Genomic DNA, 16,036 nt, shown 5'->3' with positions numbered 1-16,036 from the left:
ACTTTTCTAGTTGCAAATTAAAAATTAATTACATTAAATTAATCTACATGTGCTTTTCTCTTTAATTACCTGCAAATTTAATTTTTAATATGCCATTAGCAGTATGTACTAGCCCCCCTCCCCCCATGTGCCTGCTACCAGCAGCATTCACAGCTGGATTTATTTCCGTTTTTTTGTGCCTGCAGTCTGTCAGGCTGTCTGATCACAGAGGAAGGCTGTACTTATATGGCCTCAGCTCTGAGCTCCAACCCCTCCCATCTGAGAGAGCTGGACCTGAGCTACAATCATCCAGGTCACTCAGGAATGAGGTTGCTGTTGGCTGGACAGAAGGATCCACGCTGGAGACTGGCTTCTCTCAGGTATGGAGAGAATGTCTGATAGAGGAGGAAGAGCTGGAAATATTTCCTTTCTATGTTGAGGAGAAAATTATTTTGAGTGAACAAAAGTTTAATTGGCCTTGAGGCGACTGTTGTTGTGATTTGGCGCTACGTAAATAAAATTGAATTGAATTGAACTGAATTGAATTGAGGGGACAAAATTCATTTCTGCGTGCAAGAAATGTATTTCAGTGTTTGCGATTATCCATATACACACACAATAACAGCCCCCCTTGCTGAGTTGTTGGCATTTGCTCTTGCTCAGATCTCTGCTTTGTGTGCTCACAGACATCTGCAGACCTAAACTTTTAAGATATTTTCAGGCGAGAATGTTGCTGTGTAAACTTCAAATATCTGCTCGATTTATCAACACATCACATATATGCAAAAGTACTCTAACGTTTTCGGAGATGCCTGTTACCCACCAGCTGACCCCAGTCAGCTATACCCCAGCTCCAGGTACCATCACCCCCAGAGGGGCAATCTGCCCCAAGACCCAGGAGATATTACCCTTTACCCTGGGGTGGGGACAATCAGACCATCCCCGGTCCTACAGCAGCAGGGAGGCCCAGCATCCCAGACCCCAACTAGATGGCCCAACCTCCTGCCGGTGCCCCGGCCCCAAAGGCGAAAAGAGAACAGGGGTGTGGAGACCCCCATGCCTTTCTCTTTCCACTCATGTGTGGTGAAAATGTGCTGCTCAGTGCTTTTCTACTGTGCATTTTAACCCTCTGGTGTCGCCGGATGCGCCGGCGTGTCAAACTCACATGACCAATTTAAGACGACACAGCTACAGTAAGTCAGAGTCTCCATTTCAACTTGGGTCGAAAGTGCAGACTTCAAACTATATACCAGTTTTTGAATTATGTCAATGGGCCACCTAAAACCAGAGTTATGATTAAAAAATACACGCGATGTTGTTTTCTGAACAAAACAGTGGTGTTTACAGCGGGAAGAACGGTAAAAACTGCGTTTTCTACAGACAGTGCTAGCAAACACTGCACTTGCGAGTGAAAAAAGAAAAAGAAAATACACCCCTTCCCTATTGGTGTTAGAGTTTACCATGTCAGCCAATCAAAAAAAATGATATGGCAACATGTGACATTTGGTTGTTTAGGGAGATGGGGAAGTTTTTAGGAGTGACACCCACGACGGAAAGTGGGCGAGCGAAAGACAGAGTGAGAGCGAGTTTTCATATGTGAGACATTAGTGACGTTTAGCATGTTTGGAGGCTGTAGTTAGTGTGTTGTGTAGTTATTGTTTTGTATTGTGTCAGTTAGACTGCTTAGAATTTCACATTTTCTCCAAATAAAGCCGTCAAAGGCGTGTAAACGCTGTTCCCACATGGAAAACTGGACTCATGCACCTCCTGCTGTCAGACCTGCAGGGTTTAGGCCTGTGCTGTTCTCCTCTGTCTTATACTGAACACAAACTACATTTTTTGGACTGGCACAAATGATTTGTGTGCCTTCTTATTTGATGCAGAACACCTGCTTGTTCTGTAAATAGATTTAAATGGTTATATAAAAAAAACGCCTGAGGCCTTGGCTGCATTTTTAGGTAAATAGTACCATATAACTTTGTTGTTTGCAAAACTTGTGCATAATTTTTAGAAATGTACAATTTCTATTTGCATTTCAAGTTAGGAAAATGATTCGTTAAACATGTTTATGGGTTTTACAGTAAGAAATAGAACTTTTTTCTACTCGGGTTTTGAATTTTTTGTCTGAATTTAGATCAACTGTGCTAATATAGTATACCAAAATGAAAAAATGACTCGAATTTCAGATATTTGAGGTTGTGCTGAAAATAATGATACCAAACAAGGCAAGAAAAACCTATTTTAAAGGTGAAATATAGAGGTAAAATCAAAAGTAGTCAAAAACAGCCAATTATACCCGGGACCCCAGCCCTTTAAAACCGGTCAGAGCGGGCACGCTCTGTTTTGCGTAACTATTTTTAAATCCTGGTAGCACTTCAACCACGTGAGCTAGCGCAATAATTTTTTTTGAATATGAAAGCGGAGGAGTTGTACTTACATCTTATGCCATCAGCTTGCCCTAGTTCACAGTTTCCTTCCACATATAGCTTTGCAAAAATTGCATAAAAAGCGCTTGCAGTAACAAAAACATAATATTCCAGAAACAGGCTTTGCCGATCCGATCAGCTGTTCGTAACACTTCCTACGTTGGACTAGACGTCAGCGTGAACTATCGCATGTCCGCCATTACCTGCCCGAAACCGGAAGTGACGGTCATTTTCACGGAAATGTAGGGTTTTTTAACTTCAGGGCCTCATGAGCCTATACTGGTGTTTTTAAAAGTTATCTGTGACTTTATGACTTTCTGTATCATTTCTGGGATGCTTAGAACTCATATTGCACTGCTGGAAATAGTTTATTTTGATGCATATGCCGTTTTTTTTGCAAATTTGCATTACAATATTTATTTTCATTTTTTTCTGCAGTATGTAAAATTGGTGTATTTCAAAAATAAAACTATGAAAGCACTCAAAATAAATTTCTTGTGGTGGGAAACTACTTTGTGCAACTTTTCTGTATTTACAGTTTTGAGGGATAAGCCTCTTAAATTTCTCTAACTAGAAATATATGTTAAAAAAACAAAAACGATTTTTAAATTTTTTTTGTAGTTTATTGCACTTTTTTGCAATTTAAGTAGTTAGTATGCACTTAATGCATACATACTATTAAAATTTGGGTTATAATGGTTGTATTGATGTATAGCAACTTGAAATGCTCCCAAAAATGGCACTACAGCATGTAAAAATATAATATAAGCTCTGGCGGACTTGGTTCTATGGTAGGTCTTAAAGGGTTAAATGACAGTGGTTTTACAGCATTTACAATTTACAGGTTATTAAAAAAATTTACAGATTTAACTTTTTACAGATTTACAGTAAAAATGTGCAAATTGCAGTAAGAGATTATAAATTATAGGAAGTGTGCATGAAGAAAAACCAGAGTGAGTGTGGTTATCTGATGTGTGTGAGAGTCCAGTCCTATAGTGATGTGATGTGTGTGGGAGAGTCCAGTCCTACACCTGGTTCAGGGCCCGAATAGCCTGGGGAAAGAAGCTCCTCCTCATTCTCTCTATTTTGGCCTTAAGGGAGCGGAAGCGCTTCCCAGACCTCAACAGTGAGAAGAGTCCATTGTTGGGATGGGAGAGGTCCATCATAATCTTCCTAGCTTTGGTCTTGCACCGCTTGGTGTAGATGGACAGCAGGTCAGGGAGCTCTGATTGAATGATGTGTTCGGCCGAGCGCACCACTCTTTGCACATCTCGTCTGTCCTGCTTGGTGCTGTTCCCAAACCAGGTACAGATGTTTCCCGTCAGGACGCTCTTGATAGTGCAGGAGTAAAAGTTGAGCACCCTCAGTGGCAGATGGAAGTCTCTAAGTCTTCTGAGGAAGAAGAGACGCTGACGGGCTCTCTTAACCAGGGTGTTGATGTGACAGGACCTTGACAGGTTCTGAGTGATCTGGACACCCAGGTATCGGAAACTGTCCACTCTCTCCACTGGCGTGGCGCTGATGGTGAGGGGCTTGTAATTCCTCGCCTGCTTTGTAGTTGTTGGGGGAAAACTCTGTAAAAGACCCAGGAGAAATAAAGACACAATGAGACAAAGTTACTTTCTTTATCAAACGTGTACACGGGTGAGCTGCTAAGGACAACTCACCCCATGCACAGTGGCTTGGTAATTTTTATAGGAAAGACAGTGAGAACAGGATAAGAAAATACAAAACAAATAAAATAAACAACTCCATATGTGGCGCTAGTCTCGTCAGCAGAGAGCTGGGAGAAGGCTGTGAGAGATAAAACAATCTAAAACAATATGTCCCAAAACAGTATGTCTTTGCTGAGAAAGTCTAAAAAGATAATTCTAAACTAATCTAACCATAGACAAAAGGGCATGCTTGCACATTTAAAAGAAGGTAAAGAAACATAGAAACATTTTTCCTGTAACATTCCCTCCTGTTTAACTTATTTTAAATGTATACAACAATTGTCTGTGAAGGTTATTTATTAAGTATCTTAAACAATTTTTTAATTTTTCAAAATGTCAGCATAGCAGAAATGGCAGTCATTTGGTCTAAAGAATAAAACAAAAGAAAATAATAAAAAGAAAAACATAGGAAATGAAATAACAAGTGGAGAAAATAATAAAACTAAACCTACAAAAAAATAAAGGATAAAAACCTTATATTTTAAAACGAAAACTTACAAAAAATAAAAGAATGAAAAGTAAAATGAAAACTTTAAAAAATACAAGGATGAAAACCTTATATTATAAAATGGAAACTTCAAAAAATACAAGGATGAAAACCTTATACTTAAAATGATGCAAACCTTAAATTGAAAACTTTATGTGTAAACTAATGAAAACTTCATATTTAAAATGGAAACTTTATGTTTAAAACTGAAGACTACAAAAAAATAAAATAAAAGCATGAAAACTTTATATTCAAAATGAAAAACTTTATGTTTAAAAGTCAAGACTTCAAAAAAAATAAAAGCATGAAAACTTGCATAACCTACTAATGTTTTAGTCAGTGCATGATCACTTGACAAGTCATTTTTAATCACCACGTCATTTATTAGCAGCTAGTACAAGTTCTCCTCTAACAGAATTGCAACGGGATGTTGTTCTTCTTGAGGCACGGCAACATAAGCAGTCATTGTAGTTGTTATCATCTTTGAAATCATTACTCTTAGGCATGGCAACACACACAACACTAATATGAGCAGTGCTATCATGATGAGACCTAGAAGAAAAAATGGCTTTGCTACAGCAGCCAGCCATGAACCGCTGAACAGCCAGTCAAACCAGCCTTGTGCTGTAGCTGCTCCAGGTGTGTGTTCAGTGACATATTTTTGCAGAGCGGTCAAATTCTGCAAAGCTTCATAAATGTCTCCTCCAGTTTCGTATCCATCAGGGATAAAAGTGCAACATGTTTCCCCGATCAGCTTGCAAACTCCTCCTTGTGATGCTGTTAGCAGGTCTAGTGTCAGTCTGTTCTGCAGCACCATCGTTCTGATGGCCTGCTGTTCCCCTGCTAAGGCAGTTCCCAGGGTCTTAGTCAAGTTGATGTGTCGTAGCAGAGCATATCGGTTGATCTCCACGTGATCCCGCACCTCGGCAACTCCAATGCCGGGGATCAAGCTCTGTAAGAATTTCACTCCTCCCCAGATGCGAAACTCTCCCGGCACTCCAGTGTCCACGGTAATGCCGAAAGAATTGGGGGAGGCGATGTCCACTTCACGTCTCTGCCGGCTGCTTGGGTGATGTGCAACACTTTGCATGAAGAAAACGTGATCTGATAATTCCACCAGGGCGCACAGACCTCCCCAACCTTCAGGGAGTGACAGATAAGCCTTGTTGCCACATAGGAAGTACCAGTCAGCCAAAACTCTGGTTCCTCTGCTGCTGGGTGCCGTCCGTGCACATCCTGTCTGGTACTGAGTCTTTGTTTTTAGTGGCATTCGGTAGCTGTAGTCGGAGCGACAGTTTAGGCCCATCAGCGTCGTGTCACTGGCACAGGTGGCGTTGATTGAACAGGCCATACACTTCCTCTCGTTCCTTGGTGGGCAGAAAGTGTATATGGACTTACATAGGTGAGTAGGCAGCTCCCCCACTGCCCGCGAGCCATTGTTCATCACACATACTGGCAGTTGTGATGCGTTCAGTTTGTTCAGTAGAATTACATCAGGCAGTGGGTCTGAGACTTGGGGCCAGGTCAGTAGGTAGGTCTGTCCGGAACAGTTCACATTTGTGAGTGATGATGACCTCCAGGTCGCTTTTGCTGGGATGCTGTAGTTGGCTTTGGACCAAAGAGTACCGTAGCCTGGATGTGTTGCCAGGCCCAACAGACACCAACTGCGATCTTCAGGTATGCTGTACGGCCACAGGCCAGACGTCTGCGAGGATAGGGGCATATGGGTACATGCATAGCAGTCAGTTTTGTTATTCAAGTGAGCTGTAGTGTTCATAAACTGCCACCAGAAGTTGGTGGCGTATCCATGGGGAAACTTGGTGTACTTTCCTTTGTCATACAGTGTCTGCCTTTTCTCCATGTAGCGTGACTTGTTGTCCCTCACGGAAGCAAAGGTGAGGAGCCCGGCCATGGTCAGGGCCGCTGCAGTTGATAAGAGCCACCACCTCATGACGACGGAACACGCCCTCCTGTCGCGAGTAGACCCCCCGGCCAGGAAAGCTGACCCCTCCACCGGGCGAGATCACAACAAGTAGGCAAGCCTGCCGTCAGCTGTGTTTAGATGGCTTCACTGACTCGCCTGCAGTGACTCTGATGGACCCAGGATGGTCGTTCCGCAATTTTGCAAGCGGTCGGTGTAGTGAGGAGGACTTGGTATGGCCCCTCCCACCTGGGTGTGCTCCAGTTTTTCCTTTGGAGCACCTTGATCAGAACCCAATCACCGGGCTTTAGTCTGCAAGACACTGGAGAAACATCATCAGGTTGTTGATTATGTACAACGATCTCTTTGTTTTCTAACAGCTTAGACATCCACTCTGCTAATGTGTTTTCTCTGATTGCTTTGTCTATTGGTTGACTGGTAATAGGCAGTGGAAACGGCCTGCCATGAATGATTTCAAATGGAGTTAGTTTATGGGAGCCTTGTGTTAAGCGCATCCACATTTTCACTAAACCCAAACATTCAGGCCACGGCCTTCCTGTTTCTGCCATGCATTTCCTGAGCCTTTGTTTTATAGTGCCGTTAGTTCTCTCTACAAGGCCTGCACTCTGAGGGTGATAAGCACAGTGGTGTTTTATGCTGAAACCGAGTGCTTCAGAGACCTTAGTGATGACATCATTTACAAAATGAGTGCCGTTGTCTGACCGTATCAAAGCTGGGATGCCATATGTGGGTATGAAGTGATTGCACAGGCACTTTGCTACTGAAATTGCATCTGCCTTTTTCACTGGATAGATTTCCGGCCACTTTGAGAACACGTCTATAACCACTAGGGCGTATTTTGACCCTTGACATTCGCTTAGTTCAATAAAATCCATATGAATTGTGTGAAAAGGATGAGGCGGAGTTGGAAAACGGCCTCTTCTTGGTCGCAGGTTACCTTGAGCATTATATTTTTGACACGTCATGCACGTTCTGACAAATTGTTTTGCTGAAGTTTCAAAATTTACAGTGTAGAAATGAGTGTTGACAATACAGGTCATTCCCCCCGATGACAAATGCGTACAGCCATGAGTCACTAATGCCGCCATTTTGTGGAGCGATTTTGGCAACACTGGCTTGCCATAACACATCATTAAATCGTTTGTCAGAACTGTACCGTGTTTTAGCCATTTTGCCTGCTCTGCTGTGCTTGCTGCTTTTTGTTCACTTTGCAACACATCCAGTGGAATCTGATGTGTGTTTACTGCCATCAATGTCATGTGTGTTTTTTGTGCCGCCTGTTTTGCGGCTCTGTCAGCAAAATTGTTGCCTGTAGTAATAAAAGAGCCATCAGTTTTGTGTGCTGCACATTTACACAATGCGAGTTGTTGTGGTAAATGTATTACAGTCAGCAGGTGTTGTAAGAGGCTTGCATGCTGGACTGGTTTACCGGTTGATGTAATCATTCCTCTGTTTTGCCAGAGCTTTGCGAAATGATGCACAGCAGAGAAAACATACTGGCTGTCTGTATAAATGTTTATTGGTTTATCTTTGTGGATTTCACATGCACGAATAACAGCTATCAGCTCAGCGCTCTGTGCAGAATATGAAGAAGAAAGTGGTTTTGCTTCTATTATTCTACTGTCTGTGGTTACTGCGTAACCTACACAATTACGGCCTGTGTTGTCTTTAGAGGCCGATCCGTCCACAAAGACATCAGTAAAACCAGCTTGTGGCTCAGCATGGATGTCAGGGCGGGGTTTGGTGTCTTTGTCTAATTCTGCATGGCAGTTGTGCACATCTCCATCAGCTGGTGTGCTCACTAGAGTCCCTGGATTCAGTGTGCCACATTTTTCCAGTGTGATGTGAGACTGTGATAGTAAAATGCCTACATACGATAGCTGTCTGGCATGAGTCAGGTAAGAGAGATTGGCTTGCAGCAGTATAGATGTGACAGCATGCGGGACCTTGACAACTAGTTTGTGGCCTAAGACAATGTCTGCTGACTTCTTTACTGCCTCTGTGGCCGCTGCACAGCTTTGGACGCAAGTCGGCAGGCCCGAAACTACAGCGTCTAATTTACACGAGTAGAATGCCAAAGGGCGCTGTTTGTCACCAAAAGCCTGTGTCAGAACTGCCTTCATGTAGCCGGCCCCCCCATCAACATGCAGCACGAAAGGCTTGTCATAATCAGGCAGGGCCAGGACTACATTTGTTTGTAAAGCCACCTTTAGGTTAGTAAATGCTGTGTCTGCCTCTACCGTCCACGTTATTGTGTCACGCAAAGCAAGGTTTTTGCCATAAATCATGTCTTGGAGTGGCTGAACTGTTAGTGCATACTCTGGAATCCAAGCTCTACAGAAATTACACAAACCTAAAAAACTCATCATCTGTTGTTTTGTTTTAGGTTTGGGTGTGTTTTGCACTGCCAGCTTTCTGGTTCCCAGCAGTGTTTTGCCCTGGCCTGTGAGTGTGTGTCCGAGATATGTAACGTTATCACTCCACAGCTGCAGTTTGTGTTTTGAGACTTTGTGGCCCTGTTCAGCCAAATGCTGTAGCACAGCAAGTGTGTTGTCTTTGCACGCCTGCTGTGTGTGACCGGTTATTAAAATGTCATCTACATACAGCAAGTATTGACCTAGCTGTGGGAGCTTACAGCTAGACATTGACTTCTTCAGTGCTTCTGCATAGAGGGTTGGGCTATTCTGGAAACCCTGGGGCAAACGAGTGTATGTGTACCTCTGACCCTCAAAGGTGAAGCCAAACAATGGCTGTGAGTCTGGATGTAGTGGAACTGAGAAAAAAGCGTTTGAAAGGTCGATTACTGAGAACCACTGTTCGTTCGGTGTGACCTGATTTAAAATAGTGTGTGGATTAGCAACCACAGGTGGGATTTGTTCAGTCACTTCGTTTATAGCTCTCAGGTCATGTACTAGACGGTATGCACCCGTGATAGCTTTTTTAACAGGAAAGATAGGAGTGTTACAGGTGGCTGTCTTTGTTTTTATTAAAATTCCTGCCTTTTCCATGTCTGCTATCACTGGGCGAATGCCATGTCTAGCCTCAGTAGTGAGTGGGTACTGAGATATCAGTGGTCTGTGTTTTGAGAGAGGTTTTACTCTTACTTCATCTGCATTTTTTATAAGGCCTACATCAGCAGGGCCTGTAGACCAGAGAGTTTTAGGCAGTTGAGCTAGTGCTGCCTGATGTCATTCAGTTAATTGTGCATGTGATTCAGCGGCATCGGCTAGGTGTACAGCGGGCCTGACTGTGACCAACCAACCCAGTGTGTATCGGAAACACCCTGTCCGGCGGCCTTGCAGCCAGCCTTCATGAGTGTCTTCCGTTTTTTCATAAGTGTCTGCTTCAACCCTGGCTAACACATTTCCTAAATCTTTCCAGTCTGAATGATAGTCATGCGCTACAGACACGTGTGGCTTAGGCATGCGGTTCAAAGCCTTCACGGCTGCTGATTGGATTACTGAGCACACTGCATTTCCCGACTTTGTGACATACAGGTGTTGTAAAGTCAAACTCTGTTGTCCTAACTTCCACACTTGCTGATCGTAAAGTGGGTCTGGGCCTGGAGTTTGTTTAAATCTCAACGTGTTGTGATAGTCAGTGGGTTTCTGGAAATAGGATGTGGGGGGTGTATATTTGCGGGCCACATTGTGTAGTTTTGTGAGCTCGGGCAACTCAAGGGTCCAGTAATAATGTGGGACACCGTAGCCTTGAGAGAGACACACATTGCTGCTGTGTGCCGTGTTAATGCTATCTGGCTCTGGTGTGTTGTCATTTAGCATGCATTCAGCAATCATGCCATTCTCTTCCGGTATCACGCCTATCTTGAGTTCTGTCAAAGCGTCTCTTCCTAGTAGGTTTACTGGGCATGACGGGTCATATATGCATTTAATGAAGCACCTGCGGCCACTTTCGGTATGCATTAATTCTAACGGGGCAGTTAGTAGTTGTACAGTGGTGTGGCCTGTGGCTGACTTCACAAGTAATGCATCTCTTGAGTACTGTAAGTTTTTAGGCGGCTGCCTTAGGACCGTTTTACATGCTCCGGTGTCACACAACATTTGGATTGGTTGCCCGTTCACGTGAATTAGCAGCATTGGTTTGTATTCTGACCCTAATAGCAATTGTTCTATGTTAAAAACTTCCCCTCCCTCATCAATGTTCATGTCTTGTGTGTTTTCTAGTCACATGTCGCTGTTCTCCATAGATTCGCCACTGTTTTGCCTGTCATTGTTCCTCCTACTATTATGTGTCTGTGGCTTACTTCTGCACTCTCGTTCAAAGTGACCTCGTTTTCCACAGTTGAAACAGGCATTGTCTCTTTCATATCTGCTGTCTCTGTTTCTGTGTCTGCGGCCTTGCTGTCGATTACCTTGCTTCCCTTTCTGTCTCTGATAGCCTCCCGAAAATGCAAGGAAACCTGTCTCTGAATCTATGGTGAAGACGTCAGCCTTATTTTTCTGTTTGTGCACTTTTGTGGCGTGTTCAGCATGTAACAGGGCATCTGGCAGGTTGCCAGTGTTCATTGTGACCCAATGTTTCTCTACATGTGCTCTGATTGGTGGGAGCAGGCCATTTAGAAACGCATTTTTTAATTGCTGCTGGAATGGCGTTGCATCGCCATCGGCATAATCTAAACCTGAATGCTGCCTAAAAACTGGGCGCAGGCGGTCTAAAAAGTCTGATGCAGTTTCATTTTCTTTCTGTTTTACCTCTCCTATTTTATTGTAGTTTGGCTTGGGGGCCAGCTGTAGTTTCACACGTTCATAGAAATTATGTAGTTGGCCTTCTAATTCAGGGTCACCTGCACGCAGGGGTTGTGGTCCGTTGCCGACCACTAAAGAATCTAAAGGATTATTAATTGCCCCCCCAGTGAAAGAGCCTTTCACTGAGCCAAACTTCAAACCTAAAAGATCTTGAAGTACCTGGTACATTTCATGACCGTTTAAATACCACTGAGTCCTAATTGCTTCAACTGCTCTCTTCCATATGTCAAAACCGTCATGCAGGGGCGGGACATCTTTAAGAACATTTTTGCGATCCTCATGTGACCATGGTCTAAACACAAGAATTGTGGGGTGTGCGTCTTGATGCCCCATAGGTCCAATCGGCTGACCATATCTGGGGTTAGGTGAACTTATTAATGGGAATACTCCTGGGGGGCTTGGGGGGTCAGGCCATATTTCCCTGCCTACATGATCTTCCCCTATATCTGCTTCAGGTGCATGTGTTAATGACATTTTAGCTAAATCTGCCTGCACTGAACCGTAAGGGTTATTCACAGCTGCATCTTTGTCTGTTTGCTTGGGAGTTGATGCAGAGGCAGTAACATAGGGGGGAGGGGCTGCAGCCGCTGCTTCAGGCACCTCACAGCTTTGCTTTTGTTTTTTATTCTGTCTCTTTTCTCTATTCTCAGCACGTCTCTGTTGCTCTTTTTTCCATGCATCTAGGAAAGTTAATTCATTTGTGCGTTTTCCTTTCTTTCTAAGATTTGTGGTTGCACTTATTTCCTTTAATAAGCTATCTTTGAGCTGTGTTAAAGCTGCGGGGCTGCACGTACCCTCCCACCCAGGACATGACGTCTTTTTAGGATTACGCCATCTCCTTGCGCTGATTTTCCCTGCACCTGGATATTTATTTTCTATCCACTGTTCGTCATTAATGAACTTTTGTGTATACTGCCCATTATTGGCAACAGGTTTAGAGGGCATGCTTGCACATTTAAAAGAAGGTAAAGAAACATAGAAACATTTTTCCTGTAACAGTAGTGAAGTCCACAATCAGCTCCTTAGTCTTACTGACGTTTAGGAGGAGGTTATTCTCCTGGCACCAGGTCTCCAGGTTCCTAATCTCCTCCAGGTAGGCCGTCTCGATGTTGTCGGAGATCAGGCCCACAACAACAGTGTCGTCAGCAAACTTGACAATGGAGGTGGTGTCTGATGTGGCTACACAGTCATAAGTGTACAGTGAGTACAGCAGGGGGCTTAAAACACAGCCCTGAGGCACTCCAGTGCTGAGTGAGATGGAGGGGGAGACTTGTTTTCCCACCCTCACTGATTGGGGTCTGTCTGTGAGGAAGTTGAGGATCCACTGACACAGTGATGAGCTGAGTCCTAGATCCGTCAACTTGGTGAAAAGCTTAGAGGGAATTATTGTGTTGAATGCTGAACTGTAGTCCACGAACAGCATCCTAACATAATTCCCTCTGCCAGTGTCCAGGTGACTCAGGGATGTGTGGAGCAGGTGAGATATGGCATCGTCTGTGGAACGATTAGTCCGGTAAGCAAACTGAAGTGAGTCGATGGTGGCAGGAAGTGAAGAAGTGATGTGATCTCTCATCAGTCTTTCAAAACACTTCATCACAATTGAAGTCAGTGCTACTGGACGGTAGTCATTGTGGCAAGCGGGCTGTTGTTTCTTTGGAACAGGAACAATAATGGACTGTTTGAAGCACGTGGGAACCACAGCTTGGGCCAGGGAGAGGTTGAAGATCTCCGTGAACACCGGTGCTAGCTGGTCAACGCAGGCTCTCAGGACCCAGCCAGGGATTGCATCTGGTCCTGCTGCCTTCCTGGTGTTCACCCTCCTGAAGGTGTTCCTCCCGGCATGCTCTGTGATGATGAATGCATTGTCTTCACTGGTGCACTCCGAGCGCGCGCAGCCGTTTGTTGTTTTAATTGCTGCGGCTTCGAAGCGAGCATAAAACTGCAGCCTTGTATAGGTCCATATTACCAGAGACGAGCCCTTCATTGTAGGCAGCGCTGCGTGATCTCAGAGCGTTGCGGATGTTTTTATCCACTCACGGCTTCTGGTTGGGAAATGTTCGGATTATAGATCTTTCTCCTGTGTTGTCCGCTAGTTTCCCGATAAATCCCCCAACCGCTTCCGTAAACATGTTGATGTCATTAGAGCTACGCCGAAACATGTCCCAGTCTGCATCATCCAGTCCGTCCTGCAGCGCGGTCACTGATTGGTCCGTCCAGCGAGCGACCTTCCTCCTGATTGGTGGTTGCTGCTTTAGCCTTTGTTTGTAAGCAGGCGGCATGACCCGATTTTCCAAATGCCATCTTAGTGAAGTGTTTGTTGATGTGTGAGAGCCCCATGTAGCTCACATAAGGCAGTGTGTCGGAATAAGTCGGAATATAAACAGTGCAGGCAATGACCGCAGTGAATTCCCGAGAGAGATAGAAAGGGCGACATTTAACGATGTTATGTGTAACGTAAAGTGCTAAGTTTTGCATTTTTCTTTTAGCATTTTAGCAACTTTCACAAATATTTGCAATGGCAGGGAGGTGTCCTTTCCAGCTAAACAGAAGAGGAATATAAAAATAATGAAGGTCACAGTTTGAATCAGTCATATTTCATTCAATACAGTGTGTACTGACAGATCCAGGATTAGTCCAAATCATCAGCAGTTTGATCTACTTATGGATTGAAGTGTATTTGTGAAAATGTTGGACTGTTCCTTTATCAGTGTCTAATAGTTTGTGTATGAGTTTGTGTAATGTCTATGTGTGCATGCTGAAAGAGACTGTGCTGGTCTGACCCTCCTCCTCCTTTCAGGGTGGAGCCTGCTGGAGACCGATGGTTGAGACATGGAGGTCTGAGGAAGTGTAAGTGTGTTTTTAATGTGATTCATGAAAACAAAGCGGCACACATTCAACCACCTTCAAACTGTCACATCGCTCATTTACATCTCTGATGTCAGGAGTCATCATCAAAGTGTCAATCAATGAACAGATGATGGATCAATAACTGCAGGTCGATTGTGTTTGTTCTCTCCATCAGATTCCTGTCAACTCACAATCGACACAAACACAGTGAACACAAACCTCCAACTGTCTGACAACAACAGGAAGGTGACACATGTGGAGGAGGTTCAGTCATATCCAGATCATCCAGACAGATTTGATCACTGGAGACAGCTGCTGTGTAAAAATGGTCTGACTGGTCGCTGTTATTGGGAGGTCGAGTGGAGAGGAGACGTTAATATATCAGTGAGTTACAGTAGCATCAAAAGGAAAGGAGGCAGTAATGACTGTATGTTTGGACAAAATGATAAATCCTGGAGGTTGTACTGCACTAATGATGGTCCTGTTTGTGTCTGCCACAATACCGAATTCGCGTCCACCCCCATCTCCTCCTCCTCCTCCTCTGTCTCTAACAGAGTAGCAGTGTATGTGGACTCTCCTGCTGGCACTTTGTCCTTTTACAGAGTCTCCTCTGACACTTTGATCCACCTCCACACCTTCAACACCACATTCACTGAAACTCTTTTTCCTGGTTTTTATATCCGTCCTGGTTCCTCGGTGTGTCTGCGCTGAGTTGAGTGTAAATAATGTCCTCCTGTTAAAGAAATACTCTGACTCCAGCCAAACAAAGAGAGAAGAGCTGCTAAAACAGCTTTTACATTTCTCACAACAAAAGTTCCTTTATTAAACATTTTAAGATGCCTGCATTTCACTCACACTCTTATTTCAGTTCAGTTTATTTTTATTTCAAACATTTCAAACATGTGCCTTCACAATCATTACAAAATATCATTCCATTATTTGTTTGAAAAGGAGTTGGCAGAAGTATTTACTTATTTGTCCCTACCCCCTCAAGTTTTACCTCTCATTCATTTAATTATTGTTTTTTTAGTCTTAAATTAAACAAACAACATATGAAACAAAAGTAAAGCAAAGCAAAACAAAACATACATAAATCAAAAACAAGAAATTAGCAAGCCCCACCACAGTATAGTTTCTTTCACATGAAAAATACAGAAGGTGTATATTTGCAGATACACAAGTTATGGAAAAACAAACAAACCAAAGCAAAAAAACCAAAAAAGAACCACAACACCATTACCAGCATCATTACCGTCCTGGGTTAACCCCGTTTTCTTCATTCTTATACTTATTTAAAATTTAGGTTTTTATATTTTACTTTAAACTGTTTTATGTTTTTACTGTCTTTTATTTCTTCTGTTAGACTGTTCCATAATTTAACTCCTGCAATTGAGATAGACATAGTTCTTAAAGTTGTTCTAGCACTTTGTATTTTTAAATTCCATTTCCCTCTTAAGTTATACCCACCTTCTCTTTCTATGAAGAATTTACAGATTTCGTTGGGAAGCAGTTTATTTCTTACTTTATACATTATTTGCGCTGTTTTAAGCTTCACCAAGTCTTGGAATTTAATAGCTTGCATTTTGACAAAGAGTGCATTTGTATGGTCCCTGTACCCCACATTATTTATTAATCTAATGGCCCTTTTCTGTATTATAGTTATTGTTTGTGTGTTACTTTTGTATGTGTTTCCCCAGACCTCTACACAGTAGCTCATATATGGCAGTAGTAAAGCACAGTATAAAATGTGCAGAATTTTACAATATTTTATTTTTGTAATAAAATTGCAACATTTTCAATCATTTCTTTGCCATTGTCGTGGGTGTAGAGATGAAAATGAATTTAATTCATCTTGGAATAAGACTGTAACATAA

General features: G+C 43.1%; 1 protein-coding gene across 3 annotated transcripts in view; it reads left to right on the top strand.

Moving 5' to 3' along the window:
• Positions 1 to 15,964, top strand: part of LOC309693376 (protein NLRC3-like) — a 183,038-nt gene extending 167,074 nt beyond the window's left edge. For all 3 annotated transcript variants that reach the window (XM_082512504.1, XM_082512502.1, XM_082512503.1), the window contains 3 exons: positions 186 to 359; positions 14,113 to 14,162; positions 14,338 to 15,964. In XM_082512504.1, coding sequence (XP_082368630.1) covers positions 186 to 359; positions 14,113 to 14,162; positions 14,338 to 14,873 — 760 coding nt within the window. In that variant the 3' untranslated portion in view covers positions 14,874 to 15,964. The remainder of the gene's footprint in view (positions 1 to 185; positions 360 to 14,112; positions 14,163 to 14,337) is intronic.
• The last annotated feature ends 72 nt before the right edge of the window (positions 15,965 to 16,036 follow it).

Source organism: Aulonocara stuartgranti (assembly GCF_965226115.1).
Source record: "Aulonocara stuartgranti genome assembly, chromosome: 3".
Taxonomy (NCBI): domain Eukaryota; kingdom Metazoa; phylum Chordata; class Actinopteri; order Cichliformes; family Cichlidae; genus Aulonocara; species Aulonocara stuartgranti.
Note: the sequence above shows the minus strand (reverse complement) of the source record. Positions and strands in the feature narration are given on the sequence as shown.